Here is a 23,032-nt window from a genome sequence, read left to right as displayed (position 1 = left end):
CAATTTACAACAATACATCAAATTATGAGATTATTATTATACTTAAAATACATTGTTTTCCTCACTAGGGAATTTCAGTGCAAAGAAACAAAAGATGTGAAGAGAGAAAGCAGAAATAGAATCCTCCTGCAGTCCTTCCCCCTGGAGCAGTCACATCCTCTTGGTCCAGCCTCATCCGGCCGGAGCACGTTAGTCTTTGCTCTGATTGGCTGTGTGATCGTACACGGGCCGCTGATTGGCTGCCGGATTGCCGCTCCGAAGCGGTTATTTTGAACATAAATACGAGCATCTCCTCTCTCTTCCTCTCACACCACAAAAGAGGCTGACACACTGCGCCGCCCTGCAGTAGCTCTCGCGCTAAAACATTATGTGGCATTTGTAATCGTGCCAAAACCAGTCGAGGCTTTTCTCCACACGGATTTTCCCCACCCGGAGTTTGGATCGCATTTTCTGGACATGCATTCTTAGCTTTTTGCACTTGTTAGCTTCCGGGTTAGCTTCAGATTCGGTCCCATTGTGGTGCGCAGGCAAAGAATTGGCTCTCTTTGACCTAAAATTCACGTTTAAATTAACATTGAAGCTCGTATCTGTGCAGATTTCAACTTATTCGGCTCACAAAATGCAGTCGTTTAACCTGTACGATAGCCCTGTTTCTGTCCACAACGCAGTGCTCTGTAGGCCCGACGGGATCCCCGGCCTTTCCCCGCTGTCGCTGCCTGACTGCGGCGCCACGGACGCTCAGTGCAGGACGCTCTTCTCCCCCGGACCCACCACCGTCCTGTCGCCTGTCACCAACCTGGCTCTGGACATGAACAACCTAGCTGGACTCGGAAGGTAATTTCTTTAGATGCAGCTCCATGGTATCTACAAAGTATTTATCCCCATTTGCCCCCCTCAAAGCAGCTTTACAGAGTTTGTTTTCTTTGCAGCCAATCTGACACCCCCAAAAGGAAAAGGCGCCCACCACTTGAAAAGAATCCCTCCTTTGCATCTGATACTTCTTCTGACGCTGGTGAGACGATGTTTTATGCTACTTGATGATATAACTTTGCTCAAAACGTCAGTACACGTAGTCAAACTGCATATGAAAGCAGCAGTTAACTGCTGGTTTAGTCCTCTATTGTACTTCTACTCGTACTGTATGTAGAATGGAAATGAATAGTACTTAATTATAAAGAAAATTGTGTTGTGTTTTTACTGATTTTTGGCAAGAATATCATCAAAACAAGAACATTTATACAAGTGTATAAAATGTACAATATACTTGCAAAAAGTGTATAAATCTCATTAGACACTATTACACAAGTTTAAAGGGGTCAGACAAAGCTTACAGGGAATATGGGACAAAAATGTTTATGAACCACTGCTCTAGGTTTTTTGGTTTAATGATACATTTTCCTTCAGGTCTCGGCATGGATCTCCCGAGTCCAGTGGATGTGACTGAAATTGAGGACTCGTAAGTTGGACTGTCCTGCTCTTGTCTATTCTAATCAATCACCCTGCACCCCCTTTCTCCCCTCAAATACACCCCCCCACCCTGTGCCAGCTGAACCAAGCCACATACATCAGCCGACGGATTAATGTCTTTGCTGTTGGCTTTCAAATATAAGGCTGTTGTTTTAAGCAGCTTAAAATTAGAAGCTTGACTTTCTTGAGTAAACATATTTTTAAGTGAAAAGCAGTATCGACTGTTCAATTCTAATGGCATATCTTCATCCTTTCTTGAGACAAGCTTTGATGAATTGATCTACAGTAGCCTACTTGCTTACCTTTTTAATATTGCATCTTGAGTATAACCTTAAATAACTTCCTCTCTTCTCACTCCCTCCTTTATCTTGCTACCACCTTATCTTGGGTGGCCCTGTGCCTGCACTGGTGCTAGTCCTTGCTTGACATTTGTCCCCCTCAGATGTGCGAGGTCCTTCACAGCTGCCCTCACTAACCCCCCTCTCACCCTCATCCCCGCTTTATAGCTGTTTTGTGGTTGCTAGGTCCTTCTAGTTTTCTCGCTGGCTGTTGAGGACGTGCAGTCCCGTCAATGGGTTTAATGATAGCCCACCCCCTGCGGCACACTCTTCCTATGCACTGTTATTTCTAAAGGAAGGCTGGACCCCGGTTTATTCTATTGAATTTAGGGCACCCCTCAGAGCACCCGCCCACCCCTTGTCCCGGGCCCCGTCTGAATGGGACACGCTCCCCCTTCTTGGCAGACAAAGGACTCTTGTGGACCAGGGCTTGGCGGCGCCGGCTATAGCAGGCATATGGTAGTTTAGCTGATCTCGCCCCCCCCCCATGCGCTTTACTGAGCGCTCGAGTCGTTTAACATACAGGTGGGCATCTCTCCAGCGCTAGACCAAGACCACCTTTAGCCTCTGTGCTTTCTAAACAAACTTCTCCAACCGTTCCGCTCACTTCCTCAATAGATCTCCAGAACCCTTTGTGCTTGGGACAAGATTGGCAGACTGTCCGCTCTTGGCACAGAACCTAAATTGGAGAACACATACCATATGATTGTATGGCCATGTCCATAGCAATAAAGCAGAGAATTTTAACAATGCTGAAAATTTCTACAAACCAGCTTTCATGATAATTGGCAACATTAATCATTCACTCACTCCTCAATATTGACTAGATTGTTCCTTCTGTTACAGCTTTGAACGGGCCATGAAGCAATCAAGAAAGATAGTCAATGAGTACGTTGGTTTTCTCTGACTTGTGTCTAGGGGCCATTTGAATGCTTCTGTTTTTTATTAATTTCTCCATTTTGAAATTACAGCAGGATGCCCATCCGGAGAAACAATTCATTACCTGTAAGATGGATGTTAATTTGAACCTTTTTAAAGAAAAAAAAGTTTCCTCCTAATTGTTTTCAGTATTTCTAAAACGATCTCTAAAATCTTGCTTATTGTGGTAATTTTCTGTTTCTTTCCAGGTTCAGCTGCTAAGTTGCAGTCCGTGTGCAAAGGGCAAAGAACCAGATTCACATCGTTATGGCATATTTAGCCAACAGCCCTCCCAGATCCCAATGTCATCGCAACACAGCAACAAGGAAAATGTGCCTGTGAGAAAAGCCATTTTATCATCACTGTTGGTTTTTTTTTTTTTTTTTTTTAAAGACTAAACTTTTTTATGGTGAAATCATTGCATTGTTTTGATTGTTTTCTGAACGCAACCAAACTTCATAATATATATAAATAAATTGTGAATCTTTTCTTGACCTTTTTTTTGTATTGTTTTCAGGAGGGCTTTGAGTTCAAAAAACCCACTCGACCTGTGTCCCGGTGCCGCGTGCGCTCCTTCAACGAGGGAAAGGGCAAGGACACACTTTCCCGGCGACCAAACTCCGCTCCAGCCCTCATGGTAAATTGCTACAGGAAAAAAAGGAATGGTGCAGTGAATTTTCTATACATTTGGCTAACTATGCATTTGCTTCCAGTTTACCTCGCCACCTGGCGTCCAGCAGCATGACTTTGACTCCAGCCCCGTGTTCCTCAGACGCTCCTCTCTCACTTGCTCTGACGATGAGGATGATGGCTTTCTGGACATCATGGATGAGAACATGGAGGTCAGAAGCGGATTTCTTAATTTCCCTACCTTTTTTTTATATTGAGTTTAAAAGTGACTAACACAGAGTTCTCTTCCTACAGAATGACTCAGAGATGCCGATGGGAATGGCTAGCCTTCTCACTGCACCGCTCGTTGTAGAAAATAAAGAGGAGGATTCAGTAAGTTACTATTTTATTGGCATAACATCTCACATTATTGTGAGCTAAAACCCAATTTAGTTTAATAATTGCTACTTTTATAATGCTGCTTAATCACCCGTTTAGCCCATAATCCGGTGTCGGCCCAGAAACCTGTTCCACTCGCCCTCCATGCTCAGCCCAGTGTCCCGGCCCTCAATGAAGCGCCCCGACTGCCCCGGCGACGAGAACACGCCTCTGCGGGTGAAGAGGAGGCGCAGTCTGGCAGGAACACAGGTCACCTCTATGGAGCAGGACCCCGAATCCCCGCGGCAGGCAAGTTACCGTAGCAACACATCTGGCATATGCAATTTTTATACCGGGCTGTCCGATGTATTCAAGCAATATACTGCAAGATATTTTACTGTTTTGACTGCACACAATGCCAAACCACAGGCATTCAAACCAGCATTGATTGGAAGACTATAGTGACTGGTTTGGGCTGGATAAGAAAATACTTTATAGCTCTCCTCATTTTTCTTTTTAAATGGTTCAGAGTTCTCTAGACAAGGTAATTGTTCCAACAACTTAACCATTTACTTCTAATTGTTCTGAGAGACATTGCAGTAGAAGTTTGGTTAAAGACAATGATTGCAATTGCTTTCTTCCACACAGAACAATTCAAGAAACCTTGGTCAGTTCAGTTATTACATGCTTTTTTAATTTGCTTTTCAGATCTGTATATTACAGCGATCCAAATCAGTTTGTCAGCCAGACATTGAGAGGCTGTTGGACGGTGAGGAAAGCTCTGTAGACCTCATCGGAGATTTCACCAAGGTAAAGAAACGAGGAGAACTGGAATCGACTGATATCAAATGGCATCTGTCATATTCTAATGTTCTTGTTTTCCGTAGCCATTTGTGCTTCCTACAGTCGGCGGGAAACATCAAGACCTCAAGTACATTACACCAGACCTGGTATGTTTTCATAAAGGCCTTGGATAACAGGGGAAAAAAATCCCTCCCTGCAAAAATTAAAACTTCTAATCTGGCTTTTCGTTTTCCAGATGGTGGCAGCGCTCAATGGCCACTTCAACCATCTAGTCGAACAACTCATCGTTATCGACTGTCGTTATCCGTACGAATTTGAGGGAGGACACATCAAGGTGAGTCAAACCACCCATTTGATTTAGATAAAGTCGAGCACAAAATATACAAACATGACACTATTTTGAACCCTACATGTATGACCCAAGTTAGTTTAGGGAAGTGGGCGGGGCTAAGAGGTATGTGAAAGAGTAATTTCTTGAGCACTTGATGCCACTTATGCAGGACAAAGCAGAAGTAGAAGCTCGTTCATGAAATCAAGCCATTTTTATTTAGTTTTTGAAAAGTCAAATTAAAATCCACATCGATATGGGGAAAAAAATTGCATAATGTTAGATTCACACAACGCACCATCCATGTAAAGAACAATGGAAAGCACAAAACTGAAGCAGACTCAACTTAAAAGTACGTGTTGGTGTTTTTCATGGGTTCTATGAGTATTGATGGAACACAACATGGCACCAGACTGTAATATAGATTTTGTCTAAACCCTTCTGTTAATTTCCCAGGGCGCTCTGAACCTGCACCAGGAGGACCAGGTTGAGGACTTCCTGTTGAAGAGGCCCTTCGCCCCGAGTGGCGAGGACAAGCGTGTGGTCATCGTCTTTCACTGCGAGTTCTCGTCGGAGCGCGGCCCCCGAATGTGTCGCTTCGTCCGTGAGCGCGACAGGGCCATGAACGAGTACCCCAAACTCCACTACCCTGAGCTCTACATCCTCAAGGGCGGATACAAAGACTTCTTCCCGGTTTTCCAGGTTGGTTCTCACAGGTGTGTGTGTGTGTGTGTGTGTGTGTGTGTGTGTGTGTGTGTGTGTGTGTGTGTGTGTGTGTGTGTGTGTGTGTGTGTGTGTGTGTGTGTGTGTGTGTGTGTGTGTGTGTGTGTGTGTGTGTGTGTGTGTGTGTGTGTGTGTGTGTGTGTGTGTGTGTGTGTGTGTGTGTGTGTGTGTGTGTGTGTGTGTGTGTGTGTGTGTGTGTGTGTGTGTGTGTGTGTGTGTGTGTGTGTGTGTGTGTGTGTGTGTGTGTGTGTGTGTGTGTGTGTGTGTGTGTGTGTGTGTGTGTGTGTGTGTGTGTGTGTGTGTGTGTGTGTGTGTGTGTGTGTGTGTGTGTGTGTGTGTGTGTGTGTGTGTGTGTGTGTGTGTGTGTGTGTGTGTGTGTGTGTGTGTGTGTGTGTGTGTGTGTGTGTGTGTGTGTGTGTGTGTGTGTGTGTGTGTGTGTGTGTGTGTGTGTGTGTGTGTGTGTGTGTGTGTGTGTGTGTGTGTGTGTGTGTGTGTGTGTGTGTGTGTGTGTGTGTGTGTGTGTGTGTGTGTGTGTGTGTGTGTGTGTGTGTGTGTGTGTGTGTGTGTGTGTGTGTGTGTGTGTGTGAGAGAGACATTTAAACTGTTTTCATTACTCTTAAATCTGAATCTTTACAGTCATACTTGTGCCACATTCTTAAGTTTTGACCGTCCCATTTCAGGCACAGTGCGAGCCCCAGTCGTACCGTCCAATGCACCACGAGGACTTCAAGGAGGACCTGAGGAAGTTCCGAATGAAGAGCCGCACGTGGGCCGGCGAGCGCAGCAAACGGGACATGTACAGCCGCCTCAAACTGTGAGCCTCATCCTGCCACTGCCAAAAACCTGCTCAACCCTCCAAACTCTGACAAAAACCCACCAGCAAGACCTCCATGCAATCCCACGTGTATAGCAAAAACGTAGTAATTTATGCACAATTTTAAGATTCGAGGCGTGACGCGTTGGATTGCTGGAGCGATCTCGTTTTAAAACCACTCTGACCTATACTGCCATTTGCATTTTATTTTTTGGGTGAGCAACACAAATCTCTTTGCATCGGGATAAACCCACTGCCATGTCAACTTTGTCTCACTAAAATAGTTTTGTTTTTGTTATGTCCCACCCTTTTATTTAAGCACTTAATTTAAAATTACCTTCAAATGGTCAGGTGCTTTTTTTTAATATATATTTTATATATAACTCCCTGGATTTGTTAATGTCCTATAATGTAAATTTTATTAAACCACAGGATGTGACTGAGCCGCAATATTGAAGACATTGTAGAGTTATTTTTTTAATGATTAGAAAAGACCAAAGCAAAACAAACTACCTGTTAACTTTGCAGTGAGATTTTTTTTTTTCCAATGCTGCAGATCAGCGAGTGTATGAAGAATGACTTTGTTCTGCTTTGTGAAATGGATAGAATTGTCTTCCTGTTGTAATCCAAGGCTGATGTAAAAGTAAGGCTGGTTTGAAATGATCTGTGGTACGAGCTCGAACAGGAGCTTTGGAATAAATCCTATGTGCGTTTAAATCAGTCTGTTTTTTTTTTAAATCTCTTCCAATATTGTGATTGTAACGTTTTACTTGGTGAGTTTACCTAGGTGTTTAATAATATAATGGTGAGTTGAATACATTATCTTTCTTTCTTTAAGTAAAAGCCTGTTATTGGCATCTGTTTAACAAATTGCTTGTTCCTGTAAGTGTCATGAACCGGTCAAGCATAATGGTAATTTGAACTAATATTAGGTTTGTAAAATGCTGCCCTAACAAAGCCAGTGCTCTAGGCAAAAGGAAGCCTCTATAACACGTGTTTAGTTTAGTCTTTGTGCTGTGGCCTCAGAGGCTTTCCCACAGTTCCTGTTTTTTTTTCAAATCTCCCTCCACTGCAGCTCTGGGAGTGGCCTCCGCTGCACTCTGAGCCTAGACATTCTTGTGTTTGGGGGGAGTGCTGCAGGGAGTGGAGCGGGGAGGCGCTCAGGGCATGTCCTGACTGGAGGTGGGTTTGGCATCAGAGAGAGAGGCAACAGAAAAACGTGCTCACGTGCTGTAAAAGCGTGACAGGAGGTGGTAAACATTCTCCCCTGGCACCGGACCAAAGTTTGAATCCGGCGCCTCGTGCAAGTTCATTTCCCATGCGCCACAACTAGGGCACGGCTGTGTTTGCATTCCTCCACACAAGAGTTGAAACATGTGTTTAGTATCTTTAGTATTTTAGTCACGTGAATGGGCCATGTGAGGGCAGAGTAGTGTAACTGCCATTGCAAACAAAGCAAGTTTAGAATCAAAATGTATTGAAGCCAGAAATATAAAGTCACAGCCAAGATTATAGTAAACTGAGTAAATCTATAATACCAGTATGATGTCTGAAAACAATAATGGAAAATAAATCTGGTTTTATGCTGCTTTATCACTCTTTTTGAGAATTTAACGAGAATGTGTAAATAAGACACGTGGCTGAACACCAGACCGTCTCCCGTAGGCTGTAAATGCTGACCAGATCACATTAAGGATAAGACCAGACCATGTTGGCTCCGTGAAGCTTGTCTCACTCTGACTTATTCAAGCATCACTGAAAAACTCGGGAACTTCATTAAAAGGACTATATTAAGGACTTGGTTTTAACATAAAACAGGAGAGTTGAAAAGCAGGTCAACAGTGAATTACAATAAATATATAAAATGCTATGAACATTTTCTTTTACGTCAACTTGAATGATTGGGCTACACAATAAAACTCAGAGGCTTCCTATCTTGGCTGTCTCAGCTGCTTTTATCATGAAAACACGTCTGATTCAAAACACTAACGATACAAAGTGATCTCAAAGTGGAGAAATGTACTTTTTATGGTTGGAAATTAATATGATCAAGGGAAGAACATGCACGTTATAATAGTAGTAGTAATAGAAATGTGTACATTTATAATAGTGAAAGAACTGAATAGTTGTGATGAAGATTTTAAGTAAATTCTAAATCTTTTTCTCTCAGTGACCCCTATTTTACCATTGAATATGCTGGCTTCACCCTTCTCCGAGCTGACAAACTACTGCCTCGTAAGGAAATTATCATTGTTTTGTGATAAATAAAGAGGACAGCCATGAGCATGTCATCCCATCATTGTAATTCAGGCTGTCTCTTTTGGAGGTCTGTCGAGGACCTCCTGGGGCCCCCTGAGAAGCTTTAGGGACCCAAAGTTCAATGACAGCAGTATTAGACAGTATATGACAAGAAGTATTATTAGTGACTGCACATGATAAATGTCTTATTTCTCACCACCACTGTCCAGTGCACTCTGCTACAGACTGAAGGAGTTTAAATGTGATTTACAGTATTGATGATGAAGAGACCAGGTCGTCACACCTTTGACTGACCCATACATAATGCAACACATGCAGAAGTCCCCTGGGTCCTTCCTCTTCCACCTCCTCCTGCAGTTTTAACATGCTGATCAGTCTCAGTCCGGCCTCCTTCAAGAACTACAACCAAACTTATTCTGTAAAGAAATAAAGAGTTGAAACTTCAGGGGGGAAAGTGGTGCAAAGACTTAACAATGTCGAGCAGGAAGAAGGGAAGGAAGTACACTGTAGTAAGCACGTCGAAGAAAGATAAACGATCAACACAGACTTTACCCGATTGACAAATATTAATTGTAAGAAAACTAATTATTTCATCCTTCTGTTTCGCCTCACCATATTTTCTCTTGCCTTTGTGTCACATTTAGTCTTCTGTATTATGTGTGTGTGGTGACCAAGGATACAACAACAGGCGCATCCATCCATCAGGCTTTTTATAGCTATTCAGTTCTTCAGTGTCTAGTGTATCTAAGTGTTTGGAGAAACATCTCTACTATTCACTGTGTTGCTGCAATCATCTAACTTTGGGGCTTGTTATAATCATAATATCTCACCAACACCAATAAAACAACACTGTCTTTGCAGGTAATCTTTAACAAGTGCCCTAAATTCATAAAATGGTACGAGATTGTCTAATTTAAATAACGTCTGTGTTGTTGAAATCCTTTTTTTCCACAATTCTATGTTGAAAGAATATGTTGAAACCTAAAATAAACATGTCCTAAGATCTCAATGGGTGAGATCTGATGTTCAGCCAACCTGTTAAAAAATCTGGCAAAAATATCAATGAGAACTTTTATAAACAAATAAAAAGCAGTGCATCCAATGACTTTAGAGTATATAATTCACAGCGTTGGGTTCTGTATCTTTCTCCTGTAATGAACCTCAATACTGAATGATAAACTTCAAATGAAATACATCCTGAATGAAGTAACCTTTCTCTAACACCCGTTTTGATCATCGTATCCTCTTAATTCCTCCTCCTTTCACACACTGCAGATCTCAGACAGGTCTCGGTTCGACGTGGCCTTCAGGGTCCCGTTCACACTGACCCGGTGACAGTCGCAACAAACTGACAGTGCCTGTAAAACGCAGCGCTGACAGCTTCAAACGCTGGTCTAACACATACCGAACACACACACACACACACAGCAGTGAGGAACTGCGAAGGGCGTCGAGAACGGAAACCTCTTTGAACCAACTTCCCTTCAAAAGAGTCTTACATTTGCATATCACAACTGCTGGTCAGAAACAACACAGAATAATAACATTTAAGTTGTTTTTAAATGACATGATATTTTTGCAATATTGCAGCAGGAACATGAAACCTGATATTTACACCGCACAAAGATGAATCTGCGTATGTCAAAGTACAGTAGCATTAATAATACAAGTAATCCGTACAGTATGTGGGTATTACTGCTTTGGTAGTTGTTCTTGTTATCATACTATCAAACCCGGTTTACTTATTACACATTATGTCACTACAATCATTTCAGTTTAATGCAGAATTTGGGAGCCCATACCACAGACGATTGAAAATATCTTCAGTACAATATTAGACAATTGTTGGATGTTTTAAACTTGGCGCGTCCCTGTTATTGGCTGGTCTTTGTTCATATCCTGTTTTTCTTCTTGCTCAGTGTGACTCATGTTTCAAAAAGTTCTGCCTCTATTTTGTGGTTTTCACAGCCCAAGTTACTGCTCATCCTTTGCGAGTCAGTTTATACGTTTCAGTCTGATTCAAGCTTTTCTTTCCCATAAAGCTTATCTTAACCAAAGGAGGTTTCACTTTGAATAGTATTTCCACGTTCACTTGAGTAACCTTTAGTTTAATGATTACCGAAACAATTCTTACCAAGAAGGGGTGAAAAAGAATGGCAAATATTTTGATAATATTTACACTATTTCTATGAACAATAACCTGGCAATACATCAGAAATGTGCCACAACTACGGCCTGAAAATGTCGTGCTTGTGGTTCGAGTATTCCACAAAATGTGAATCAAGTTTGAAATAAAATGTACGTTGGGCAGAAAATTGTGCAATGGAGAACAGTTTGTTAAAGGTGCAGTAGGTTCGTTAAAGGTGTAGTAGGTTCGTTAAAGGTGCAGTAGGTTCGTTAAAGGTGCAGTAGGTAACTTTTCTGGAGGCAGGTACAACACATACTAATCTCCATACATGAAAACTTTATTCAGTTACAGGTGTTTTTATCGCTGAAAAAGTGTCACCTGCTTGTCTCCTTGAACTACAAATGATAGAATTGTCTCTATTTTATAAATCACTGCATGAGTAAAAAAGGTTGCATGTAGTTGTAGTATAGGAAGTTGTGGCAGTAGCAACAGGATGAGGAGTCTTACTCTGGCAATGCTCAAATATAAGCTTCAAACAGTTTAGTTTAACTGTGCATATGACTGAGATTATTTTCTCTTTTATGTCTTAAACTGTTTTGTGATATTTGTCTTTGTGAGTTTATTTATTTTGTCCTGTTGTGTGATGCACTTTGAATTGCCTTGTGTACAAATTGTGCTCTACAAATAAAATGACCTTGCCTTAATAAACATTGCAAAATGTTTACATATTTACATTGATTTTCTGTGTGAATCTTGAATAATAAATCACTGATGGCCACGGTGAAAAGGTCATGAATGCTTAATCATCGCCGAAGTTTATCTAATTAGGTGTCATTTCCTCTGCTAAATGACAAACACAACCTGTACTCGTACTAACAAACATTTGCATACAGAATACTCAACAAACCAAAGAACCAGGAACTGCAAAACGTGTGGATTTAAATGAGGACCACAAAACTATTTCACCTGAATGTGACAAAGCGCTGACACCAAAGTCCTTTATATCCACAAAGGCTTTTAGACTTGGTCCAGAGGTGAGAGGGTTAACGGACCCCAGCGCAGAGGCCCCTCAGCAGCTGTTGACTTAACATATGCCTGTCACCAACATGAACAGCTGCTTGGACTGAAAGCTCAGAGCACAGAGCCATTCAACATACTGCACATGCGTTTTCTATGAAATAAGTGACAGATGTTTATAAAAGCAATGTATGCAAATGCTGGCAGCACCATAAACGATTGTAGCTCTAGGTATTTTACCCTGACAAATACTGTGTGTCTCTTTATAGTGTGCACGTTGCTGGCTTGTTTTGTCTTCAATAAGTCCAGGTTTAGTCTTGGAGATGGTTCTAGACCTTTATTAGTCCTGAATGTTAATATTTATTAGAAATGTAAAATTGGCTGGTCGTGGTTTGCACTAAATTGTGGTCTACTTAATTGTAAGTACTGTAATTAAGTATTGTATTACTGTCATTTCTTTGTGATTTTAATGCATTTTCCCTGTTGTGTGAAGCACTTGTGTATGAAATGTGCTCTACAAATAAACTTGCCTCGCCTTACTTAGGTGCATTTATTTCATTAAACAGCAATATAGCCAAATGTTACAGAACAAATCCATGTTTTTGGTGTAGAAATATTCAAACGCAGACAGCCACAAAAGTGAATGACTGAAAAGTAAATGGAGTGTGACCACGAAGAGGCAGCTGTTTGTCCGATAAGATCTGACACACAAAGTTTCTCCTGTCTTCAAAACGTCACCAAGTTGGCTCATGTGTAAATAAAAACAAAGACAACCTCAGTCTGATGATAGCAGGATTCTTGAAATGAATGAACCCAGACGCAAATGGCAAAGGAGGAATTGCTGTTTAAATGTCTCTGTATAATGTGAGGACATCTAGCATATATACAAAGACATATGTTCTACTTTCAATATACAGTACTATAGAGTCACTAAACCAGGAATTTGCTTTGACACCTTTTTCCATTTAAACATGAAGGTTTACATTTACATTTACGTTTTTGTAAATATATAAATAGAGACCATCATAGTTTCTGCATTGAATCCTGCAATGTGTTGTGTCATTTATTCTGCATGAAGAATTGAAGATGCACTTGGTAACATTTCTAGTAGAGGGTCCGCCACAAGTTTGTCTCCATGGAGTTGTATTTGCTTAATTTTCCATGTGACAATAAACTTATCTGTCTTGCATTTCTTCAGTTATTTTTAAAGGTTTAGCAAAACATTTAAGCAAATCCTGGCTCAAATATATTTTCACAGTCGGGTGGATCGTTTGCCTTTTTATTATTGCATAGTATAATAGATTAAAGAGCAGTAAATGCCTTTAATGATCCAGTGTGTTTGTTCCCATTGCTGATTAATTAGTTATTTGTGCATATCGCTGACATGTGGCTATTAAATATTAAACTGACCACACTATACTATAACCCTGGGCCATGGTTTAATCCTGTCTGAGCCGTTGATTTTCTGCTTGTCTTGATTGATTTGACACTCATCAAGTTGTAAAGGCATGTGTCTGTTAGAGCAGTCTCACTGGAGAGATTAGTTTAAATGTAAACATTAACACATTGACCAGGAAACTCCGATAGGCAATACATAAACGAGTAAGAGAAACATGTTTTACAACCCACATGTTTTGATAAGTATGAATATTATTTATATTGAAATCTTTAATTTGCAATGCAGGCCTGTAATTCTGACAAATGTCTTCTTTAGGCAAATTGTTGTTAATATTTTTAGTAATTTAAGGCACAGACAAAAATATCTTATACTGACTACATTTACTTTTCATCAACGTTTTTACAATGATATAAAACGATTCAAGCAGCGTGCGCCATCTTGTGGATAAGTTATGTCATTTCAGCTGTTTCTGAGTCATGTGACCAAGGCAGAAGTCCACAGAATCACATGATCACAACAATAGCAATGCCTGGAGTGAAAGGTGTAATAAGTACAGTGTTGTTGGATGAAAAGATGTTTTTGATTGTTGGTGATGTATGTGAGGTTAAAAGGTTGTCTCGATTTGTGACCGGAAGGAGAGAGGAAAGTGAGTCTATTTGTGTGAATTTTTTTGGTGAGTCATTACCTAAGAAAATGTACCTGGATGATTGTGAATTTGAGAAGTGTGTGGAAGAGGAAAGTGATATAAAATGTTTGCACTGCAGACACTAGAGCGGGAGCTTCCTCTGGCTGTGCCCCGCCTGCAGTAGCTCGGCGCGGGGAGCTGCGCACTGAAATGCCGCTTGGTGCGCTAGTTAGGGACCGTCTCTAAAGTACCGTTTGTTTAAAAATGTGTTGTTGTTGTTGTTGTTGTTGTTGTTGTTTTATGGCGGTTGGCATCCAATTGTTGCATTACCGCCAGACTTTATTCCTCAGACTTTTCGTAGTCCTCAGACTGTCGTAGTCCGTAAAAGTACTCCTTCCATTGTCGGTGTAATCCCTCATTCGTCCAGGCGTGTTCCATAGTAGAAAAAGCTTCAGTTGTAGTCATCTGGAGTGCCGTGCATCTCCATCTTGAAGCCTCTAATCACTCGTTTGAAGACGGTGATGTGAAGGTTTTAAGCAGGGAGAAAAGATGGTTTGAAAGAGGAGTCAAGGAAGCTATTTTTGTTAAAAAAGAAAGACCTTCTTTAAACAGAAATGGAGGGCTAAGGTTTAATCTTCCTGTTATTTATAATGGGTTACTGAACCCCTGGAAAGGTAGAGTACCAGGACATTCAGATGCTAATCAGGTACTCAGGGTGGTTGAGCCAGGGTCTCACAAAGACAAAGAGGATTCTAATAGCCCATTAAAATTCTGAATTGGCTAGCTCGGTAGATACAAGGGGGGAGTTTCTGTTGAAACAAACAACTCTTTCTACTTCAGGAAGGCTCCTCCCAATGGGCGGGTCTTACCACAGAACAGTATTAATATCGGAGTTCTCGATCTAAATTCTTTTATTGACAATGACTCTTGGATGAGAGTCGAAACGTCTATTTTTGTTGTTGTTGTTGTTGTTGTTGTTTTATGGCGGTTGGCATCCGAGTGTTGCATTACCGCCAAACTTTATTCCTCAGACGTTTCGTAGTCCTCGTAGTCTATTTTTTCAAACTGAGTCCAGATGACTACAACTGAAGCTTTTTCTACTACTCCTTCCATTGCCTTGGCGTTACAAAGCCCATGAGGTCATGATATGTCTCTGTGACCGGCTTTATTCCAGGGAGACTCCTCCTCACCTTCCTCTCCCTCCCCGACGCTCGGTGCTTTGGAAGTACAAAGCCCATGAGGTCATGGGACGTCTTTGTTGTTTTACAAAGCCCATGAGGTCATGGGACGTCTTTGGCGTTTTATCCTTTAGAAGTCCTTCTTCCATCACTTTGGTGTCTCTAGGCCCATGAAGTGAATGGGCCTAGAGTGAATGCGCCATAAAACAACAACAACAACAACAACAAAGCGCGTTAGAACATCCTCTTGCTCCTCATCCTCGGCTCAGTCTCCAACACCCCCCACCTCTATAAACGTTTACCCAGCCCTGTGCTACATAAGTAAGCAACCACAGCCTGACACAAACCCTGTGACTGAATCGCCAGAACGTTCCGCAGATTGAACTCCCGCCCATTATTCCGAAACCACAAGGCCAACCCGGCCCTTTCTCTATCATAAGCCTCACAGCAAATCAGCACATGCTCGACAGTCTCTGGCACCCGACAGTGACCACACAGACCGGTCGGGTGTTTGCCTATCCTACTCAGTGACCAATTGAGTCCAGTATGGCCAATCCTCATGCGGGCGAAGGCCCTTTCCTCCCACGCGTTCCTGCCCATAGACCCGCAAGGACCCACACTACCCTGTACGTGATAGAGATGCCGTCCAGTAACACACTGGCTCCAAAATTCCTGCCAAAGGCCGACCACATGACTCTTGATAACGGGCTTGATTTCAGATTTGCTTAACTCAACCGCCACATCAATTGATGGCCGCCGAAGGGAACGTTTAGCCAGTGCATCAGCCATTTCGTTACCATCCACCCCCACATGCGCAGGGACCCAAATGAAGGAAACCCTCACATCCTTCCTGGACAGGGAGAGCATCAGACAGAAGATGCCATTCAACACATCCTGTCTGCAATCCGATTTCCCAGATTTAATGCTTTGCAATGCAGAAAGGCTGTCAGAGGCCACCACAATGCCGCAACACTGCAAAGCAGATTCCGCCTATTCCAATGCCAACCGTATCGCTATGAGTTCCGACGTGAAAACAGAAAGGCGATCTGTCAACCTCTTCTTGACCGCCAGCCCCAGGTCAGGCACAAAATAAGCGGCGCCAGTACGCCCACTCTCAGGATCCCTAGACCCGTCGGTATAAATAAACACATCACCTGAGTGCTTATCGATGAGCGCCTGAACGGCAAACTGCGGTGCCCTCCCAGCGACTCCTCTAAGCTTGCCATGCAAGCTAACATCAACAGGAGCCGGGACAAACTTCCACGGAGCTATAGCAGACAAAGCCACCGACGGGCTCACACGCAGATCACCAACCCCCGCAAGCCGCGCCTTCGCATTTCCTACCTGGCTAAAAACCATACCGCCAGCCTCACTCTGCCCCCCATCAACCCTGAGAAAGTCCCTCACCGGGTGAGAGCTCGTATGACCTTGCACATTCACCCAGTAAGCCAACAGAAGTTCCAGCCTCCGGAGCCGCAACGGCAATTCCCCCAACTCAACCCGCAGCGCCGAGACAGGGGAGGTCCTAAAAGCCCTACAGCAGATGCGCAAGGCCTGGGCTTGCTCCACATCAAGCTTCTTTAAGTTAGTCTCATCCGCAGACATGTAGGCTATACAGCCATAATCAATAGCCGCCCTCATGACGGCCCGATAAATACCCAGGAGCGACCTTCTGCTGGCCCCCCAGTCCTGGCCGGATAGACAACGAAGCAAGTTATTCACCCTTTTGCATTTACCACTGACCTCATCAATGTGCTGACGCCAACTAAGCCTCTCGTCAAAGGTGACCCCCAAGAACCTCACCTCCCTGACCTGTTCGAGCACCTGCCCATGCAGTCGAAGGGAGACGTCCCTATGCCCATTGAAGAAACAGATCACTTGAGACTTCCGTACGGACAGTTTAAACCCCCGCTTCAGGGTCCACTGCTCCACCTGCTGTATTGCCCTTTGCAGTTTCGCCTCGTAAAACCGGAGATTCCTCCCTCTCACCCATAGAGCGCCATCGTCAGCATAAAGGCTCTTCCCAACAGACCCATCCACGTCGTCAAAGATGTCCTTAATCATAACATTGAACAAGATAGGGCTACACACACTCCCCTGCGGGATCCCATTCTCCACCCCATAGACCCCAGAGTAAGCAGCGCCCACTCTGGTTTGGATACGCCGGCCAGACAGAAAGCTCCGGACCCAGTTAAACAGTTTACCCTTCACACCACACTTCCGCAGCTTAATGAGGAGCCCATCCTTCCAAACCATATCGTACGCCTTCTCCACATCGAAGAGCACCGCAATAACCTTTTCTTTCTGAGCCCTGGCCAGCTGGATATCAGATTCCAAACACAACACGGAATCCATGGTGTTCCTGCCCCTACAGAAACCACTCTGGTGCGCGGGAAGCAAACCCTGACTCTCCAAGAAGTAATCCAACCGCTCGGTAACCATGCGCGAGCTGCGACGTCAAGGCAATCGGCCTATAACTTGAAGGGTCAGACGCTGGCCTACCCGGCTTCAGAACCGGCACCACCGTAGACTGTTTCCACGCAGATGGAACACAACCTGAATCCCAAACACGGTTGAAAAGACCCAGGACTAGCCCAAGCGTGTCATCAGTCAAATGAGAGAGCATGTCATGGCACACCTCATCTTTACCCGGGGCTGTCTGTTTCGCCTTAGAAAGTGCACTCCTTAGCTCAAACAAACTAAATGGAAGGTCAAGGTCATCTTGAGTCGAAGGCTGGTGCCCAATCAGCTCAGAATTCTGGGCCAGAGTACTCTCCCTGTAGTGCCTTTCCGCAGGTGAGAGATTGTCAGAGCTGTGCACCGACACAAAGGTGCTGGCCAACAGTTCAGCTTTGTCAACGTCGCTGACTGCTTCAACACCATTCAGTATTAGGACCGGGGTCCCATGACGGCGCTCAACCCCATGCATCCGCTTAATCATCCCCCAAACATCCCCGAGACGCGTTTCTCTCCCAATTTTGGAACAATACCGCCTCCAATAGGCACTCTTGGCCGTTCTTACAGTTTTCTCTACTACGTTCTCTTGTAGTCAATGAGGGCACCCTCAGTGTGGGTAACCCTTAGCCGGCGAAACGCCGCATTTCTCGCCCTAACAGCATGACCACATGCTTCATTCCAAATGTGTTATCTTAAAAAATATCATATATATATATATATATATATATATATATATATATATATATATATATATATATATATATATATATATATATATATATATATATATATATAAAATACCAACAACATTGAGCATGAATCCAAGTTGCTAATCCTAGATGCCATAGTCCTTTTGGGCTAAAAATTTAACCCTTTGTAAATTTTTAAAGAATATTTTTCTTCAACAATCAAGGATTCTTTTCAATAGCTCCCAAGTCAGCTAACCTAGATAGTAAATGCCAAATGGTTATAGTAGTTTGAGTCTCCAGGTATCACGCACACCTTTTACTTTTTCAAATTAACCCTTTGTAGATTTTTAAGGAATATTTTTCGTCAAAAAACAAGGATTCTTTTTAATAGCTCCTAAATCAGCTAACCTAGAAAGTCAAACCAAAGTAATTATAGTAGCTGTGGTCTCCAGGTATCACGCACACCGTTTACTTTTTCAAATTAACCCTTGTAGAATTTTAAGGAATATTTTTCTTTAAAAATCAAGGATTCTTTTCAATAGCTCCTAAATCAGGTAACCTAGACAGTAAACGCTAAGTGATTATAGTAGTTGTGGTCTCCAGGGATCACGCACACCTTTTACTTTTTCAATTTAAGCCTTTGTAGATTTTTAAGGAATATTTTTCTTAGGAGCTATTGAAAATAATCCTTGATTTTTAAAGAAAAATATTCCTTAAAAAGTCAGGCTGGTGGTGCAAACATGACTGACTGTCACGTCATGTTTTTTGACAGTCACTGTCAAAAAACCATGAATCATAACAATTGAAATACATTTGCCATATTTGTAACTGTTATGATTCATGTTATTTTGGCATTCTTTGTATTATTGGAATATAATTGGTGAAGAAGGTTAATATGGCTCTTAATATGGCCGGTGTGTAGGAGCCATATTGAGGCCTTGTACAATGTTTGCACCACCAGCCACTGTGTGGCGCTGTAGCTTGTTGGGTCTTGTCTGGGTGTGGGCAGGGGTGCCTGTTTAAGGCCTAATCCTCCTGGCCTCAGGGCTACAGTGTGGATGCAAACAGTTTTTGACCATGGTTGATGTGCAGGTGTATGAAAATGGCAACAGGGGCTAATAAAAGGATTCCTCACCAAACACAGGAGTATTGGGTTCTTAATCCACGCGCCCAAACACCTCTCACTCTGCTAGCCTAGTAGCTGGTGGCACAGGGCCGCTGACCACTATACCTACCTTCTTAAGGCATTAAGGAAAAAAAACTTAGATCCTCAGAGTTGGAAAGAAGCCACTTTCCAACTCTGAGGATCTGAGTTATACCTTAGTGTCTTTTAAAGATTTATACCACTCTGAGGTGAACCCATCACTCCCCAAAGTTATTTCAGTTCTGTCCAGAAAGGACAGAACATATCCTCTTATCTCCTGGAATGTTATAGAAAAGTTTTTTTTAGAGGATTCAAATGCTGATTGAATTTGGTCTTAAAAGCGTAATGGACGATTCTTTTGGCGTGGACTGCCGATTAGTCCTGCCACGAATCAATCATAGAACGCTCACCTGCAGCCGGCTCGTCCCCATGAGCAGCACGTTTCCGCGTGTCTTAACGCATTGATCTATCATAATATAGTTCCCTCAGTGTACGGGACAAAATTAAGACGGAGAAAGACAGTTCGAGCTGTGTCTGAAGAGACGGAAATCTACGGGAGACAAAAAATGCGATGTGATCCATCGCGCTAATAAACAAACGCACGTGTGTGTTGTATCAGTCCGCACGGGGGAGTGCGCATGCGCACTTCGAAAAATCATCCATAACGCCTTTAATGTAAAATATTTAAAATCTACATTGACATGCGTGTACACTTAACACCTGCCACTTTAACAATTATTAAACCAGTACAGTGAACCCTCGTTTATCGCGGGGGTTACGTTCCAAAACGAACCCGCAATAGGCGAAATCCGTGAAGTAGAAACCCATTTTTTTTACAGTTATTATACAATGAAATACTCCATAAAACATTGAAGCTCACGCGCGGCACCGCTCTCACCGGCCTCGCAAACTTCAATTTGGCAAGCAGTTTTACGTACGTGTACATATTAATCCATAACGTTATTGACACACAGGTAGAGAAGACGTGGAGAGACTGTTTTTAGCCACTCAGAATGCAGAACACAATGCATGATGCAAATCCGTGAAGCAGCGAGACCGTGAAAAGTGAACTGCGTTATAGCGAGGGATCACTGTACACACTGTTCACTTTCTGCACTATTTCTCACCATCTGTAAATGTTTGTAAATATCTGTGTACATACATATTCTTTAGGCGAGAGTTTTTTTAATAAGTTGTTTCACGGACTTTCCTTGGCATTTTTTAAGAGAGTTGAATGTAAAAATAAAATTTTAATCTAAATACATTTCTTGGATTCTTAGAATATAGGCCCTACCTCTCTACATAATCTACATAATTATAGTAGAAAAAGCTTCAGTTGTAGTCATCTGGACTCAGTTTGAAAAAATAGACGTTTCGACTCTCATCCAAGAGTCATTGTCAATAACAGAATTTAGGTCGAGAACTCCGATATTAATACTGTTCTGTGGTAAGACCCGCCCATTGGGAGGAGCCTTCCTGAAGTAGAAAGAGTTGTTTGTTTCAACAGAAACTCCCCTTTGTATCTACCGAGCTAGCCTATTCAGAATCTTAATGGGCTATTAGAAACCTCTTTGTCTTTGTGAGACCCTGGCTCGACCACCCTGAGTACCTGATTAGCATCTGAATGTCCTTTACCTTTCCAGGGGTTCAGAATCCCATTATAAATAACAGGAAGATGAAACCTAAGCCCTCCATTTCTGTTTAAAGAAGGTCTTTCTTTTTTAACAAAAATAGCTTCCTTGACTCCTCTTTCAAACCATCTTTTCTCCCTGCTTAAAACCTTCACCTCACCGTCTTCAAACGAGTGATTAGAGGCTTCAAGATGGAGATGCACGGCGCTCTGAGGTCCTGAACTAGTATTTCTTCTGTGCTGATAAAGCCTCTTGTGTAGAGGCTGTTTCGTCTCACCTATGTAACGTTCTTTACAACTTTCTTCACTGCATTGGATCGAATAAACTACATTGCTCTGTTTTTGAGTCGGCAACTTGTTTCTAATAGCCGATTAAGATTCTGAATAGGCTAGCTCGGTAGATACAAAGGGGAGTTTCTGTTGAAACAAACAACTCTTTCTACTTCAGGAAGGCTCCTCCCAATGGGCGGGTCTTACCACAGAACAGTATTAATATCGGAGTTCTCGACCTAAATTCTGTTATTGACAATGACTCTTGGATGAGAGTCGAAACGTCTATTTTTTCAAACTGAGTCCAGATGACTACAACTGAAGCTTTTTCTACTATGGAACACGCCTGGACGAATGAGGGATTACACCGACCTACATAATTATAGTTATCAATGTAAGAAGAAACTAGGCAATTTAAAAGGCATGTCTTCTTTATGAAAAAAGACTCCAGCTGAATTAGTTAGTTAGGCCTGGAAAAACATTAGGAATCATTTCACACAAATAAGTTTGTGGCAGGCCGAGCACTGTTATTGTATATTTTCAGCTTTTGGTAGATACAATAATTTATTCATCAAATTATTCTTTGTCACGTTGCAACGTTTTCACGTTGCATTTTCCTCTAAGGATGGTTTAACGCACCTTCTTTATTTCCAAACGTACACACACCCTAAACATACTATTACATGGTGTAAAGGCCAATCCACCATCAAGACATTTGAATATTGGCTACGCAAAACTTAATGGAATCATGGAAATGATAAATAAACATAGTCATTTAAATGTATTACCAGTGGGAAGTGTCTACTGAGCCAGTGAGCACTGTATCATAATACACAATTGTATTCACAATTTTGTTATCTAATGAAAATTGGTTCAGTTTTAGCAAATGGGTGAAGGCAGTATTATAATGCTGAAATCATTTTAGACACCGACTCTTCTTGGTCGTTTCATCCAGTAGACCCAGGCTCATAAAAGATCCTGGTCAGATACTTTAAGGGTGAGCAGAGTTTAGTGAATATATTTATTTGCTCCAAGAGCTGCGTCTTGACGATTAAAAAAAAAAATCGTTGCTGTGCTCCGTCGGCCACAAAAAAAGTGAAGCTTTTTCAACTTCTCCGCGCTGGACCGCGCTGGGCCAGCGGCTGGTCGCGGCGACGCTCGCCCACTCCACTATGCGCATCGATTACTGCGCAGCACATTGCTCCACACGCCGAAACACGGAAAGTGCTGTTGCAACGGAGCGTGTGTTATGTCATGTTTTTGAGAATTGTTGTGTAGCCTAGTAGCGTCAAAATGCCATTCACTCTGTCAGGCCCGAACAGCATACTCTCTCCCCCATAAAAACACAGACATTTTTTTTTAAATTTTCGACCTTTAAAAGGGCCACAGCTCCTGTAGTCCTTCCCCCTGGAGCAGTCACATCCTCTTGGTCCAGCCTCATCCGGGCGGAGCACGTCAGTCTTTGCTCTGATTAATTGTTTGATCGTGCACGGGCCGCTGGTTAGCTGTCGGATTGCCGCTCCTAAGCTACTATTTTGAACATAAATACAAGCATCTCCTCTCACACTGCGCCGTGCAGTAGCTCTCGCGCTAAAAAACTACAATTATGCGCATTTGTAATCTTGTCAAAACCACCTGTACAAAGGCCCCATAACTTCTTTGTTTTCATACACTTGTAGTTAGTGGGCCGTCCAGTAGGGGACGCTCCAGCCTTTTGCATTAGTGTGCTTTATGACGTCGCCTGCATTCCTTTCCTTCCCACTGCCCAAGGGCACTCCCGCCTTTGCATGATACATGTGCCTTATGACATCATCACTTTGAAGATTATTAGCGACTGACCGCGGATAAACCAGTTAA

General features: G+C 42.6%; 1 protein-coding gene across 1 annotated transcript; it reads left to right on the top strand.

Moving 5' to 3' along the window:
* Positions 1 to 323: 323 nt before the first annotated feature.
* On the top strand, positions 324 to 7,096 carry cdc25b (cell division cycle 25B). Its single transcript, XM_072457629.1, has 15 exons — positions 324 to 834; positions 930 to 1,012; positions 1,405 to 1,456; positions 2,652 to 2,693; positions 2,777 to 2,810; positions 2,933 to 3,061; positions 3,241 to 3,360; positions 3,437 to 3,565; positions 3,648 to 3,725; positions 3,831 to 4,019; positions 4,419 to 4,520; positions 4,598 to 4,660; positions 4,750 to 4,848; positions 5,299 to 5,544; positions 6,246 to 7,096. The coding sequence occupies exons 1-15, from the start codon at positions 620 to 622 to the stop codon at positions 6,381 to 6,383; spliced, it is 1,719 nt and encodes a 572-aa protein (XP_072313730.1). The 5' UTR covers positions 324 to 619; the 3' UTR covers positions 6,384 to 7,096.
* Positions 7,097 to 23,032: the final 15,936 nt, after the last annotated feature.

The sequence above is a fragment of the Eucyclogobius newberryi genome, unplaced genomic scaffold, assembly GCF_026437365.1.
Source record: "Eucyclogobius newberryi isolate DKJ021-1_F unplaced genomic scaffold, fEucNew1.0.hap1 SCAF_21, whole genome shotgun sequence".
Lineage (NCBI taxonomy): Eukaryota > Metazoa > Chordata > Actinopteri > Gobiiformes > Gobiidae > Eucyclogobius > Eucyclogobius newberryi.
Note: the sequence above shows the minus strand (reverse complement) of the source record. Positions and strands in the feature narration are given on the sequence as shown.

What these genes read in the sequence shown, in the direction of transcription:
- cdc25b (XM_072457629.1), top strand. Translation starts at nt 620, where the DNA reads ATGCAGTCGTTTAACCTGTACGATAGCCCTGTTTCTGTCCACAACGCA. An exon ending in TGATACTTCTTCTGACGCTG is followed by an intron (nt 1,013 to 1,404) that starts GTGAGACGATGT and finishes ATTTTCCTTCAG; the next exon opens with GTCTCGGCATGGATCTCCCG. An exon ending in TCAAGAAAGATAGTCAATGA is followed by an intron (nt 2,694 to 2,776) that starts GTACGTTGGTTT and finishes TTGAAATTACAG; the next exon opens with CAGGATGCCCATCCGGAGAA.